The sequence below is a fragment of the Rhynchophorus ferrugineus genome, unplaced genomic scaffold, assembly GCF_030347505.1.
Source record: "Rhynchophorus ferrugineus isolate W39M unplaced genomic scaffold, kcgeb_rfMv2 rfM3, whole genome shotgun sequence".
NCBI classification, from domain to species: Eukaryota; Metazoa; Arthropoda; class Insecta; order Coleoptera; family Curculionidae; genus Rhynchophorus; species Rhynchophorus ferrugineus.
Window position 1 is genome coordinate 53,609,261 of NW_027472582.1, and position 16,408 is coordinate 53,625,668.

The window sequence follows — 16,408 nt, forward strand, 5'->3', positions numbered from 1 at the left end:
TAGGCAACTTATAAATCTAATTATAAACACCCAAATAAGCAGTTTGTATTAAAATTTACACTGGATACCACTGGTCCACTGGATTTTTGATGTCTACTAAAATTTTTATAGGTAGGTATATTAGAAATTTTTGAAGAATTTGAACAAATTTTTGAAAGGTAGGAAAATGATATTGCCACATAATTAAATAGTTTTAAAAGTGACCTTGAAATGTTTTTAAATTTATATATTTTTAACATATGATGGTAATACAACCCCCAGGCCACAGCAAAACCTATATAATAATTGTCGATATCAGTATGCATTCTTTGTATTTGTAAATTTCATATGTATATTTAATTAAAGATCTGTATATTTTGTCTATTTGGATATTTTTTTAACAAGTTTTTATTTTATGTATTTTTGGTTATGAAGAGATTGTTAAAGGAGTAAATAAGCTCATATTGAAGAAATAATATATGTTATTACATTATTTAATATCATAGCCTTATTTAATATATTTTCGACATATGTCTATGAAACACATACTAAAGAAAAATATCAAAAAATAGCTTTGAATAAATGTATATTGAAATAACATTGTTCTAAAATATAGTTATTGAAAACTTAATTGGGAAATAATGAAAAAATGTTAATTCTAATATTTGTTTATGGCCAAAGAATATAATTAAAAATTAGTAGTTTTGTTGCTTCCTAATTCAAAAGGAAGAAAGTAATTGATTGTGTGTAACAGGCTGTGTTATCCACAAAATATATGGTGTGCATAAATCTCAAGAGTATACTTAATGGTACCATAAGCAGATGAAATTATAAATAAATAGATTTATACTCTGTATTATATTAAATAGAAAAATGCTTATTTGTTTTGGAAGCCCTTTAATTGATATAACAGTTCAAGTAAAAAACGAATTTTTGACAAAATATAATATAGAGGCAGATAGAGCTATTCGTGCACAACCGCATAATGAAGAACTTGTTAAGGAAATATTAGACTTAAATCCAACTTACTCACCTGGAGGAAGTATAACAAACACTGCTCGCATAGCTAAATGGATTTCTAAGGATCGACATGTCATTTTTGTTGGTAATTGTTAAAAGAAATATAAATGAACTTAGGCCTAACATTTGAGTTATAGGTGTAGTTGGTAATGATGTTTATGGTGAAAAGATTTCAAATAAGTTGAAAGAGGAAAATGTGGATTGTTATTTAGTGACTACTGATTTAGAAGAAACTGGAAAGTGTATTGTTCTAAATTCTGATAATGGAAAGCATAGATCTTTAATTACAGATTTAGGAGCATCTAAGTTATTTTCTAGCAAGGATCTACAAAATAATATTTTACAAGATAAAATGACACAGTCCAGCTTTGTTTATATATCTGTATGTTGTGAAATTATTTTATTACTATTTAATTGCATCTAAGTTGTAGACATTTTTTTTGGGCATCTCTGTTGATGTAACGAGAAGTATAATAAACTATTTTAAAGAATGTAACAAAAAAATTATTGTGAACTTGGGAGCAACTTTCATAATTAATATATATCTAGAAAATGTAAAGTACTTGTATGAAAATGCTAATGTTATAATAGGAAATGAAGAGGTATCCAAAATAAATTTAATATATAATTATATTTAAATTTTAAAATGAAAATATTTTAGGAATATTTAAACCTTGCTGCAGTTAATGGTATAGACAAATCCCAAAATTTAGAAGGCAGTATTGAAGAACTGGATAATCTATTTTTTAGCAGTTTTAATCGATTAATTTTAGTTACCAGAGCATCAAAACCAGTTCTGGTCTATCATAATAAATTATTTAAATATTTTAATGTCAAGTCCGTTAAAAATATCATTGATACTAATGGTGCAGGTGATGCTTTTGCTGGAGGATTTTTGGCGAAGTATATTGAAGGTGAAGCTTTAGAAGATTGCATCAAATGTGGTATATGGTGCGCCCGAACTATTATTCAATGCATTGGCTGTGATTTTGATAATCGAATGTCATATGGTTAAATTGTGTAATTGAAATATACATATATATATAATTCATAAAATTGTATTTAATTATCTAAATTAAGGCAACCAGATATACTTTGAGGCATAATCTGATTATTTTCTAAAGTATATCTGAATATCTCTTTGCGAATTATTAGAATTTTATATCTATTTTTTTTTCGAGATGCTATTTAAATTATAAGAAAGAACACTTTATTTGTTTTAAAAAGATCTTTTCAGCGTGTAAACTTTAAATATACGTCTGTTCTCGTGGCAACACTGCTCCGTGCATCCGTTAATATTATGATAACAAATAAATAGTAATATTATCGCCTTAATTCAGACATTTGTGAATGATTATTCTTTTATCACAATCAATGTATTTCGATTTTATATCATATACTAATCGAGCATTATTATTAATTGTAGCATGAATTTATTATGTTCAATAAAGTATGCGAAATTGAATGTAACTTATGTTATTACAACATTAAGATTATTGCGCAATTAACATAACATAAAACAAATAAGATAATCATTAACAAATGACAATCACTTTTATTTACTAAAGCAAAACAGCTACTTAGTTACTGTTTGTCCGTACGATGTTGCTCAGCATTGGAAAACCTATAGTTGATGTGGTTGTATCAGTCAACAAAGAATTTTTATCATTTTACAATTTACCTATTAATGGAGCTAACCAAGCAACAGAAAAAGAAACAGATATTTTTAATAAGATTTTACAATTGAATCCGAAATATATTCCTGGTGGTAGTGTTACTAATACATTACGAGTTTTTAAATGGGCGTCCAAAGATCGTGGAGAGTGTTTTTATATAGGTGAAATCTTATAATATATATATATATATATATATATATATATATATATATATATATATATATATATATATATATATATATATATATATATATATATAAATTTTTATTTTTTGTTCTAGGACTAATAGGAAGTGATAGATTAGGATATTTAATCAAGGATCAATTAATTAAAGAAGATATTAATTTTTACTTTTTCGAACAGAATGATACTGTTCAGTGTGCTGTATTAGTTTCAGATAATGGGAAACAAAGATCTCTCCTTACAAATTCTCTTTTAATTTCAAAAAACAATCTAGATGTACAAGCCTTACGTCTAGAATTTTCCGATAATCTGCAAGACATCATAAAAAAGTCTTCGTTTTTTTATGCACCTGTAAGTTTTAATTAAATTCTTTATTTGTAAGAGTAAAACTGTTTTATTTAACATTTAGACTGGTAGCATTTACATAAATAAGTAAATTTTTTTTATAAGTTTTTTTAAATTTCTTGTAGACATTTTCTCTTGGTTCTTTTTCAAAACAAGTTAAGGAAATAGCAGAGCACTTTTATAAAAATCAGAAGAAGATTATTATTAATTTAGGCGCTATTTATATTTTACAAAAATATATAGAGGATTCTATTTATTTGCTTAAAATTTCAGATGTTGTTATTGGAAATGAGGAGGTAAGTTAAAATTGGTTTTATTGAATATGTTTGTTAATATTTTCCCTTTTATACAGGAATATAGAACAGTAGCTAATATATTTGATACACCTCAAGCTGCTGAAAATGATATAGAGAGTTTACTTAAAGATATTTTACCTTCCATCGACGGAGGCGGAAAAATTTTAATTGTAACAAATGGTTCTGAACAAATAGTTTCATATTACCATTCGAAGTTTAAATATTACCCAGTTCCATATGTTGAAAATGTAATAGACACAACAGGTGCAGGAGACGCTTTTGCAGGGGGATTTTTAGCTGAATTTGTAAAGGGATCCGAACTGGACGTCTGTATTCAGCTCGGTATAAAATGTGCAAGTGATATTGTTCAAGTTTATGGGTGTGATATAGATGGCATTAAAACAAAAACATTCTCGTAAATATACACTTTATTTATGTTGGTGTTTATAATTTGAAAACAGCCTTTGCAATTTTACCTGCTTTAAGTAGCTGTATAGCTTTCTGATAATCGTTTAATGAGAATACTTCCACTCCCAGTTTCTTGTAATTTAAATATCTGTCTCCTAGAGCTTCTATGAACCCAACTGACTTTATGGTACTGTACGGATTGACATTAACAGCAATTATGGATATTTCTTTTAAGTAAAGTTGGTATGGCGAAACGCTAGAAAAGAAAAAAATGCGTTGGTTGCATGTAGAAAGTATATAATTAACTAAACTAATCGCTGATGTATTTATTGATTTTAAATTTTTTCAGTCATTGCAGTGTCTGTACGTATTATATAAAGATTGATTTGAGAATACTCAATAATAATTATCTATGTAAATAGAAATCAGTACCTAAAGCATACATTTTTAAAGATTTATACGGAGTTTTAGGAATGTCCGTGAATGTCTTAAGTGTATTTTTTTAGTATTCCATGGTCTGCCTAGATTTACAGATCGATTGAGAACAAACCAATACTAATTATCTATATAAATACAAATGAGTATCTAAAATGAAAAAAAAAAGGTTTTCCTGGAGTTGTGACCGTAATTTGCAAATTTTCGGTGTTATGAATTTTGACATTTGATAAAATTTTACATGAATTGGGTTAACACAATTTATTCTTTTCGGCATTATTCATTTGGCAGTGTGCGCTATATTTCCTAATATTTACTCATAGTCATTAGGCGCTTGTATATATTTTGTTCAGCAATAATATATATTCACTGTATGCAGGGTAGGGGTGTCGGCCACCGAGAAAAATATCGATTTCGTTATTTTTTTAAAAATATTGATATACCGGAGATATATATATATATATATATATATATATATATATATATATATATATATATATATATATATATATATATATATATATATAGAAATATATTTATTTTATTTTTTTGAAAAAAATATCGAAAAATATCAGCTTAGAAAAATATTGATATGTCGGCCAAAAATATCAGTATTTTTTCTGTATCCCTAATGCAAGGTAATAAGTTTCTTTATTTGAAAAAATCTGTTGCCCAGGCTCATTAAATACTTTTAGAAACCCATAGTGATGCTGCTCCGACATATCTCAGTTCCAGCTTAAATTCCCGGAAAAGATCCAAAGTTGGGTTGAAAATTACATTTCGTACCGTTTCAACATTGCGGTTTTATTGCTTGCCTGACAGAAAATGAAGAGTTTTCTGCAGCGTATTGTGACTGGTGATGGATGGTAGATCTACTACGAATATCATAAGCGCAGCCAGGAGTTAGCTCAGAGGAATCAACCACATTGACATCGAAGCGGAATATTTATAGTTATAAAGTGTTGCTAAGCATATAGTGAGGTCAGTAAGGTGTAGTATATTACGAGCTTCTAAAACTGAACGAAATTATTACTGCACATATCTATCGGTGTCCTTTGAGGAACTAGACAAAGCATTATTTGCGAAAAAGAATAACAATAGCGAGTAACAGACGCAAAATTATCCATTAGCAAGCACAACGCTCGGTCAAACCTTACAAGAGTTGTGTGTTGGAGCTCGAATGGAAAGTTTCGCTTACTTACCAGACATCAGAATCTTCTGAATAACTGCGAAACCGACATCGTTGCTTTGATACGGTATTGCTATATTTCCAGAGAGATGACACCGAAAGTAATGCAAATTATGTTGATTAACAGAAATTAACGATTTTTCTCGATAAGTGCCTTTTTTTAAATGAAAAATGATCAGAACAGCTTACATGTAAGCTCTTAATAAACAACTAAAGTTCTTATTATGACATAAGTACTTACTTTATTGTACCATGAGGAGGTGCTACTCCAAAACAACATAGTTTTCCGCCTTTACCGAGAAGATTTAAACCCTCTTCAATTGCTGGACAAAATCCGCTACAATCAATTACCACGTCGAAGTGATAATTAGGATTATTTTGCTTGTTAATTTTTAATTGAGAAGGAGTTAACAGGTCGTATCCAGTATCTAGAGAAACATAATTTTATTTATAGATTAATGACGATGAAATAATAGCAAGTTTAGTACCTAAGTTGCGAGTGTAGTTAAGTCTGTCGAGATTGGGTTCGGAAACGGTCACATTTCTGTGGCCTTGAAGGTGCAATAAAGAAACCCATAAATTACCGATGATACCTGCTCCTATTACAAGAATTTTTGAACCAACAGGTACCGGCGATAATAGGTCCCAGCCGTGGGAAAGGCATGACAACGGTTCAGTTAGAGCTCCTAAAAAGTCATAATTATTAGTTAGGATTTATATTTAAGTGCTTATTCTATTAAATACTTTATATATGTAAAATTGAGCACATATAAAACTAATAAAACTTTAATTACTTTTTAGTAGTGAAGAATTTAACACTCTGAATGGTGAATGAATGTGACGGTTTAGTTAGTTTTCTAATAACAGATCAATTGAAAAGTCCCTGGCCTGACACATAGATGGCGCTACTAGAATTAAATCCATATGTTTTTTAGTTAGCCCTAATTCTCAAAAGATGCGTGTATAAATTTCACAGTTGTCGAATCATTAGTTTGTGAATTATAGCATTTTGAGTGAAGCAACTTTTGTTATTGTGAAAGAAAATAGATAAAAAGGAATTTCGCGTGTTGATAAAATATATGCTTTTTGAAGGAAAAAAATACAGTTGAAGCAAAACTTAGCTTGATGCCGAGTTTCCGGACACTGCCCCGGGAAAATCAACCATTAAGGATGGGTATGCTAAGTTTAGACGTGATGAAATGAGAGAAAAAGGGGATGTTACCGACCAAAGCATTAAAAAAATCTACAAAATGATTTTGAATTACCGTAAATTGAAACTGAATGAAAGCAAGATGCAGCTAAAGCAAGACACTCTAAAGATATCATCTGAACGTGTACATTATATCATTCACGAATATTTGGGTATGAGAAAGCTCTGTATAAAGTGGGTGCCGCGCGAGCTCACTTTTGACCAAAAACAACGACGAGTTGATGATTCGTATTTGAATAGTGTTTGAAGATGATCAAGCGTAATAAACCCGAGATTTTGCTTCGATATGTGACAATGGATGAAACATGACTCCATCATTTCACTCCGAAGTCCAATCGACAATCATTGGAGTGGACTGCAGACGATAAACCCGCTCCAAAGAGTGGGAAAACGCAACAGTCGGCTGGCAAGGTTATGGCGTCTGTATTTTTAAACTACCTTGAAAAAGGAAGGACCATCAACAGCGTCTATTACATAGCGTTATTGGACCGTTTGAAGGACGAAATCGCCGAAAAACGGCCGCATTTGAAGAAAAAGAAAGTGCTGCTTCACCAAGACAATGCACCGTGTCACAAGTCAGTGAAAACGATGGCAAAAATGAATATGAAAAAATGAATTGGGCTTCGAATTTCTTCCTCATCTGCTAGCGATTCCAGCGACTATTTCCTGTTCTCAGATCTCAAAAGAATGTTCGCTGGGAAGAAATTTTCGTCGAATTAAGAGGTGATCGAAACTGAGGCCTATTTTGAAGCAAAGGACAAATCGTACTACAAAAATATCGAAAAGTTGGAGGGTCGCTATAATCAGTGTGTCACCCTTGAAGGGAATTATGTTTAATAAAAAAAACTAATTTTGCCAAAAAATGTATTTTACTATGGTAGTCCGGGGACTTTTCAATTAACCTGTTAGACTCTCAGTGTCGCTTTGTATCGCTGTTCAACTAGTCACTTCTTCTTTCTGTTAAATAAAACAGTATTTAAAGTTAAACAAATAGTTTTTTGTTTAAAACTTTGTTCTCTTTTGAATTTATTCAACTAATGATGATGAATCGAAAATCGTATCGCAGTTACGCAAAGCGGTTCTTGGTATATTTAAGTGAAGTTCGGGTAAAAGTATCCCAGCTGAAGCTACAAGGTCAAAACATGAAATAAGGTTGCTAAACACAGTAACGTGGAAGCAATACAGCTGCTAGACAACACGCAAGAAATTAGAAGATTGAAACGAATCATACCACACCAATTTGTTTAGTGTATAAGTGTATTTCTAACTTTAGCTTCGCGATGACAGTGTAGTGCATATACTCAAATGCAAACTACCATACGAACTAATTAATAGACACATATAGTGAGATTTAATAATCTCTAGAATAAGCTAGAACAGTTTTTAGTATAATTTAGGATAGACTTTAAAATAAGTTAGAATAGTATCTAGAATAAGATTTAGATTATAAGTTGTACAGCAGATCACTTACTGAAGTGATCTTCTACATGCCAGGATGGTTATATTATATAATTGAAATCATATAATAATATTGCCCACGGGCAGATTGTTGACGTTCTAGGAGATTAATAAAAAACTTTAGCTTAAGCAGACTATTTTTTTTAGCTTGGGAAATACATACTGATGTATTAATCCCGTACTCGTCTTCTTAGTGTATTAATGCAAGTACAACAGAATAGTAGTAATAAATTCATTGTAAATTAAGATTGTACTAAGCATATCTAATATAAGATGTAATTCATAAAAAAATGATAATCTTAAATTACTTAAGTGCTAATTAATTTATTCATCTTGTAACAAAATAATATTGTGCTTTATATCATTTACTTCGAGTTTTTTTACTCGTAAATTTTATTGATCTTATAAAAACTCTCTCATGTAAAACAATTGTATCGAAATTAATCTATTATAATTAAAATACCTTGTTCCAATGAGACAGAGCCTGGTAATTTTTGGATTGAGTGCATTGGTACAAGAGCGTACGTGCTCCATCCGCCATGCCTGTGTATCCCGATGGTGCTATTTATACCACCTATATCGCAATAGTGCGGGGTACCTGAATGACAATGATCACAACATCTGCAACCTCTGAAAATCAGTTAAATAATTAATTAACTTTAGATAGTTAATATTGCTTTTACTCCACCCTATATCCAAATTATTACTTTTTTAACAATTTAAATGTTCAAAGATATCTTAAAATATATAAAATTGTGATTCAGAGTAAAATTGTTCTACTATTGTGTAATTGATCTACAATTCCAAAGCCCGACGAATTATCAGCATCAGTTGCAAAGTCACTTGGGTTTTTTATAGAGCGTCATTATGGCAAAATAAACATCTCTACCTAAAGCTATAGAAAAACTACTAGCGGTATGCAACAAGGTTCACAAATGGACTGGAGATTGGAAAATACAATTTAATAGCTCGAAATCTGTCAGTGCTAATTTTACTTTGGGGCGAAATTATTGCAACCTTAATATATCACGTGAGAGATGCGCCCCAGGAAAAGTTCCCAAGGAAAATCGGCGAAATATCTCGCCATCCACATTGATAGCAAATTGGAAGCATCACGTTAAATAAAAAGATGAAAAGTCCAGAATCGATATAAAAGAAAACTGTACTGGTATCAAAGATATTGGTTTATCGATCAATTACAGTCTGTTGGATATCATGAAGTTTAAATATGAGGTTGCACTAAAGCATTAAAGCGACTAGCAATACAACGCTGCTAGAAAACCAAAGCGCTTTAAACCACGAAGTTTAGCTAAATTACAGCATCATGGAAGCAATACAACTACTGGAAAACGCGCTAATCAAACCACACGAACTTGTATGGTGTTTAAGTTTTACTATTAAATATAGCTTAAGTAGTTTAATTTGAGAAATATAGTCTATCCAATCAAGATATAAAATATCAAGATATTTAATTTTTTGCCTGCCGCAATTTGTAAATTCGTAAATTCGTAATCCTTCTCATTTTATTCCAGTTAAAAAGAGATATAATGCAAGTTGCGACGGTTTTTATTGAAAGTATTTTTAGCGTGTGTAGCTGCACCGAATATTGGTATGGGCACGGTCACTAAAATATCTCAAAAAAAGAGAAAAAATATAACCTTAGATTCCAAACAGAAAACGAAGCGGGTGACGAATCAAGATCATTTTTGTGTTAGCTTTAGCAGAGATCAAATATATTAATATACCAAATATATATAAAAACAGTGAGTAGTTTTTCAATATCAACATAATTTAATACAATTATTTCAGAAGAGACTGTCTCGAATGTATTTATAGATAGCTTAGAGCTATGAGATATGGTCTGTGAAGCATGTAGAACATCATTTCATACACTGTTAGGTAATATAGGATTTAAATAGTGCAGAGACAGCCCACAAAGCGGTCTAATGGAAGTTCCAGACATTGCTTTCAAAAGAATACAATTTTTGAAGGCATATAATAAAATTAAGGAAGACTTATTATTTCAATTTGTCTATATGAGATGAGACATGGGTATTTCAGAATGGGACATAAAAAGGTAAACAGAAAAAAGGTGATAAAAGGGAATAAAAATTGATTAGGTATTATTAGTGTTAGTCGGAAGATACTTTCAACTTGATCTAACATGAAAGGGGTTGTTCTATAAGACAATTATAAAGCCAATTTGGACGTATAGGGTGCAAATATGGGGTTGCACAACAAATGCAAATCAACTAGTCATACAACGCTGTCCAAACAAGGCTCTTCGATTGATTACCAATGCCTATCGCTACGTAACTAACGAAGAACTGCACGATGATATACAAATCAAATGGATTTGCGAAATTATCCAAGATATCGCCTTGAAACACGAAAGAAGATTACTGAATCATACTAACGTGGAAGCAATACAACTGCTGAACAACGCGCAGGATGTCAGGAGATTGAAGCGAACCAAACCATACGAACTTATATAAAGTGTATACCTATAGCTAGAGTAAACTATAGCTATAAGTTATTATAATTTTATAATTGAGGAATACATATTGATGTATTTTCTCGCACTCGTCTTGCTTGTGAGTCAATCCAAGTACAAATGAAAAATAGTAATAAATTAATTGTAAATTAAGATTGTACTAAGCGTATCTAATAATGTTATAAAAAAGTATTATTAGTCATAACATTGAATTGTTGAGTTGGAGTGGTTAATAACACCTTTGGTTTGTATGAATTTGACACATTGAAGAAGAAATTGACAAAAGATGAAATCGTGAACAAATGTTAGATAAATTGGAAATTAACAGCTTAGTTATTCACTTGAATTAAACTTTCTGAATGTGGGATTATGATTCAATGGCAATTTTCAAGACAGTGATAACACAGTGGAAACAACTAAAGTTGAGTATATAATTAATATACGATAAGTGTAGGAAGTTGTATTGTAGATTGTGAACGATTTATGTGTATAGATAATTGTTTAATTGTTCAAAATTATACATGATCACTAGGTTAGAATGTATGAGGAAAGGATGAATACTACCTGTTTTGTAGATATGATAAACACATTAAGGAAAAATTAGTGATTAATTTTATCAAGTGTACACTGGTAGTAACAGAACAAATAAAAATATAACGTGATATTGAAATGACATGATAAGGAAACACACCATCGAAGGAAACAAGAGCTAAACGTAAAAAGGTATGATGCAATCTAATGACAGTAAAATACATTACTTGGATATACAATTGTTAATTAGGTGGATTAGGCCTCCAGGGGATACCACTACAAAAAAAAAAACGCGCCTAAAACTCTACCTCATGGGTGGTGTGGAAAAGAGTTCAATGCAAATATAATAAAACAGCTCTAACCTATAGACTATTGTGGCTGTATAATTAACTGTAGTGTAAATTATTCGATAATATATACATTAGATGTACTATAATGTTAAAATAACATATTTGTTTCATTATTTTACTTAGACTAGAATTTTGTCAAAGCCAAAATAAATTAAAACTCAGAGTTGGTGCGACAACATTGCGACGTTTTGACCTCATAAATTGTCATCATACTTTGGATCGACTATATGTATCCTGCACTTAATTGAGTACTCAGTAAAGTACAGTGTACGGTACAGTACTTTGACGAGTAATGGTACATGCCTTGTTGGGGTAGGAGTTCACTTTTTATAAGGATTGGGGGGTCAAAAAAATTATTCATGAATTTCGAGGAAATATAAGAAAAGTTGTAGTAAACGATGGATTATATTTTTAAAAACAACTTTTTTTCATTTAATTTTAAATGAGCTATATTTCTATAAAAAAAATCCCAGAACTTAATCAATTTTGTTGTTGGTTTTAAAATAAACTAAAATTAGGTTATTAAGGCGTGTCTTGTTTAGATATAAGTTTATTACGTTTCCATATTAGAGTAGTGGAATTATTTAATGTTTTTGTTGACCTTCGAATCACAGATACGTCATAGGCAATATTAATGAAAATATTAATGATAGAGATAAGTGAACAAATAACAAAGTATTTTTTCTTTTATAGTATTATCTTACTTACTTACTCATTTGGATCTATAGCAACCCGATCGCCTTTGCGGACATTTTTTACATCTTTTCCGCAATCGACAACAATTCCGGAAAATTCATGTCCTAAAGTGACTGCATTTTCACTGCACGGAAACTCTCCCTAAAACAGTAAAAAGTAAAATATAAGTAAAATAACAGGTCAATTTAAGAGTCCCCGGCCTACTATAGTAAAACACATTTTTTTGGCAAAATTTGTTTTTTTATTCAACATAATTCCCTTCAAGGGTGATATACTGATTATAGCGACCCTCCAACTAGCGACCCTCCAACTTTTCGATACCATTTTTATAGTACGATTTGTCCTTTGCTTCAAAATAAGCCTCAGTTTGGACGATTACGTCCTTCAAACGGTCAAATAATGCTATGTAATAGTAGCTGTTGATGGTCCTTTCTTTTTCAAGGTAGTTAATAAAAATTATTCCTAGCACATCCCAAAATACAGACGCCATAACCTTGCCAGCCGACAGTTGCGTTTTCCCACGCTTTGGAAGCGGGTTCATCATGTACAGTCCACTCGGATGACTATAGATTAGACTTCGGAATGAAATGATGGAGCCATGTTTCATCCATTGTCACAAATCGACGTAAAAACTCGGGTTTATTACGCTTGATCATCTTCAAACACTGCTCCGAATCATCAACTCGTCGTTGTTTTTGGTCAAAAGTGAGCTCATGCGGCACCCATTTTGCACAGAGCTCATACCTAAATATTCGTGAATATTATGATGTACAAGCTCAGTTGATATCTTTAGAGTGTCTGCTATTTGATTCAATTTACGGTCATTCAAAATCATTTTGTGGATTTTTTAAATGTTTTCGTCGGTAACAACCTCTTTTAACAACCGTCCACTGCATTCACTGGCATCTTGGGCGTCTTTGGTACTCATTTCACCACGCCTAAACTTAGCATACCAATCATTGATGGTTGATTTTCCTGAGGCAGTGTCCGATACTCCGTATCACCCCAAGTTTTTGCTTCAACTGTATTTTTTCCCTTCAAAAAGCAATATGTTATCAACACGCGAATTTCCTTTTATCCATTTTTTTCACAATAACAAATATTGTTTCACTCAAAATGCTATAATTCACAAACTAATGAGCTGTCAAATTTATATACGCATTTTTTGAAGGTTAGGGCTAACTAAAAAACATATGGATTTAATTCTAGTAGCGCCATCTATGTGTCAAGCCGACGACTTTTTAACTGACTTGTTATGTATTGTAACAAAAAAGGACTATTCAACAGGACAATTATTATAGTGTTAGAAAGGCAATATAATGTTTATATTCGGATTTATTTAATTGTTATTTTAATTTTTTAAATTTTCTGGCGATATCCAGGAGCACTCAATCTTCAAGTAAAAGTATATTAATGAAAATGGATTGTAATGACAAATTTATATTGAAATGTTTGGGACAATAATTTATAATAAAGCAAAAGCAGCAGTTGCATAAAAAAATACTGTTAAATTTTGATTTGTTATTAATTGTTTATTGATATTTTCCACTAAAAAATTAAGTAATGTAGTAATGAATATAGATAATGTCTCTTAAATTCATTCCAAAACTATAAAATTGTACAAAACATGCATTATCTAATTATATCTCTGTGTTTATGTTTTCCTAATTGCTGTTAACCTCTAGATATATTAATCGTTAGAATGTAAACAGTCAATTTATATTATTATTTAATAGATCAATGGTTTTCTTACCTCAATTATATGCAAGTCTGTGCCGCATATGCCCGAATACGCTACTTTAATTAACACCTGATTCCCTTCGGTTATAGTAGGAATTGGCAGTTTTACATATTTGAGCTCTTTTAATTTTGATGAGTACTGAACAGAGTTCATGATTCTCCACTAATAGTGATAACAAGTGAATGACTTTAATAATCTTGTTTGTACAGCTTATATATCTCGTTCGTCTTTACTGATAATATATACGGTGGATCAGTAGAGGGTTTTTGTAGAACATATATCGCTAGGCTTAAGTATGCAATATTTTAACGTGATGATTAAACACATACGTCGTTTTATTCTAGAAGCTTCAAAACTATACATGTTATATTTTGTGAAAGGGACACCGTCATAGATTTATACCTTTTTGAAAATGTCAAATTTCGTGCCTGAAAACGTGCATTTGCGGCACGCAGTACTTTTATTATTTAATCAAAAGAAAAAAGTAGCTGAAAGTCATCGTTTGCTGGTAGAAACTTATGGTGAACATGCTCTAACCTCAAAAACATGTGCGGCTTTGTTTCGAAAATTCAAAAGTGGTGGTTTCAATGTGCAAGACATAGAAAGTTTTGGTAGACTGAAAACGGTTTGAATATGCGAAACTGCGCGAGTTTTTGGATGAAGACCCAACCCAAATTCAAAAACAATTGGCGGAAGCGTTAAATATGACCCAAGAAAGAATTAGTGACCGATTACAAGCAATAAGGAAAATTCAAATGACAGGCAAATGGCAAATCTAAAAATCGTCTGTGAAGTACTGCTTCAAAGGTATGATCGGAAATAATTTCTGCATCGAATAGTGACCGGTGATGAAAAGTGGATTTATTTTAAAAACCCTAAGCACAAAAAATCATGGTTATCACCTGGCGAAGCCGTCCGATCGACTCCAAGGCTTTGGTCACAAGACAACGCTGTGTGATTGGTGGGACCAGAGTGGCGTAATGTATTACGAACTGTTAAACTTGGGGAAACAGTTAATAGTGACCGCTACCGACAACAAATGATCAATTTAAACCATGGATTGATTGAAAATCGTTCGGAATGTGCCCGAAGACAAAAACAAAAACAAAAAGAAAACGAAGCAAAACCGGTCAAGGAAGCCTTGAAAATAAAATACTAGATGGGACATATTATCGAACCCGCCGATTACTCCAGACCTTACCCCATCTGACTAGCAATTTTTCGCATCAATGGCTTATAGAGCCTCCAATTTCCAAAAAGTTAAAAAAATGATTTGATGAATAGTTTTGCTCAAAGGACAAACAGTATCCATACATTGTCTGAAGGATGGACAAGATGTATAGAATCAAATGGTCAATACTTATAATAATTTTTTTTTCTTTTTTTTTGTAAAAATTTTGTAAAAATTGATTATTTGGACAGCGCTAGATGCAGTAAATATTATAAAACATTTTATATTACTTTTGACCCTGAAGTAATTTTTTCCAATAAAGGTCCTCTAAATAAAATAAGTTTGAAATAGTAACATAAAAATTATAACGGAGTTTCAGAAAGAGAGTACACCAAAGAGACTGGGCAAATAATTTGTTCTCGTTACTGTGACTTAAATCAACTTTGGTGTCAAGAGAATAGCGCAGCGTGCTACCTCAGCCGTTAACAGCAATTGTAATTATTCAATTTAAAATATTTTAGGCTCTGTTCCCAAGAAATGTACTGATACCAAGCTAGCTTAATCATTCAATACACAAATAAATACATAAATTAGGCTGGCAAAAAGGCTATTCTGGATATTAACAAACATTGGACTTGAATACGAACATATTGTATAAATTTATTGCGTAGGAATTACAAGTGTGAAGAGTAAGTAAACATGTTTGTTTAATTTTATTGAAACAATTTTGTAATTTTCATAATTACAAATTTGTAATTTTAATTGAATCATAAGTTCGAATTCAGGTCTTAACTCTTTTCTTATCTACTATTGTGGATAATAAACACAAAATTTACAATCTTTGTAATTTATTTTATATTTTTATAATAGGTAATGATATTTTTATGTTTTTTTGTCACTTTGATGGATGTCATCATTTCGCGATTAAACAACAGTACGGTGTTGGTATAAAGGGAACGGAGACAGACATAAAGTATATATATAAAGTAATAAATTAATAAATAAAATAAAATTAATAACACAAACAGGGGGGGCTAAAAGTATAAATAGTCTATATATAATTTAAAAATGCATACAAATACAAGACTATAAACACAACCATAACGAAGTAGATACTCTATCCAGACAGCAGACACTAGCACCTATACCGAAGTGGTAATGGTTCTGTAGTCAGCGACACTTATCTTAGCATAGGCTAGACTCTATGAAAAAAATCGATTTTTCGT

General features: G+C 31.1%; 2 protein-coding genes and 1 long non-coding RNA gene across 6 annotated transcripts; 2 read left to right on the top strand and 1 right to left on the bottom strand.

Moving 5' to 3' along the window:
* Nucleotides 1-7: 7 nt before the first annotated feature.
* Nucleotides 8-3,935, top strand: LOC143193462 (uncharacterized). Of its 4 annotated transcripts, none has more exons than XM_076399680.1 (8): nt 8-111; nt 932-1,084; nt 1,137-1,381; nt 1,431-1,601; nt 1,661-1,913; nt 2,956-3,209; nt 3,329-3,499; nt 3,556-3,935. In XM_076399680.1, the coding sequence occupies exons 1-8, from the start codon at nt 90-92 to the stop codon at nt 3,916-3,918; spliced, it is 1,632 nt and encodes a 543-aa protein (XP_076255795.1). In that variant the 5' UTR covers nt 8-89; the 3' UTR covers nt 3,919-3,935. The 4 variants fall into 4 exon arrangements, with proteins under 4 accessions (XP_076255795.1, XP_076255793.1, XP_076255794.1 ...); XM_076399679.1 differs by lacking the exon at nt 8-111 and having other exon boundaries at nt 531-1,084; nt 1,661-1,718; nt 1,773-1,913; XM_076399678.1 differs by lacking the exon at nt 8-111 and having other exon boundaries at nt 525-1,084.
* On the bottom strand, nt 3,910-14,239 carry LOC143193464 (uncharacterized). The gene is made up of 6 exons (XM_076399684.1): nt 14,024-14,239; nt 12,287-12,411; nt 8,663-8,829; nt 6,020-6,217; nt 5,773-5,959; nt 3,910-4,163 (listed from the first exon to the last, which is right to left on the bottom strand). The coding sequence occupies exons 1-6, from the start codon at nt 14,162-14,164 to the stop codon at nt 3,944-3,946; spliced, it is 1,038 nt and encodes a 345-aa protein (XP_076255799.1). The 5' UTR covers nt 14,165-14,239; the 3' UTR covers nt 3,910-3,943.
* LOC143193465 (uncharacterized) lies at nt 9,825-10,465 on the top strand. Its single transcript, XR_013005030.1, has 4 exons — nt 9,825-9,962; nt 10,009-10,098; nt 10,153-10,276; nt 10,330-10,465. It is a non-coding gene; the product is annotated as an uncharacterized LOC143193465 (long non-coding RNA).
* Nucleotides 14,240-16,408: the final 2,169 nt, after the last annotated feature.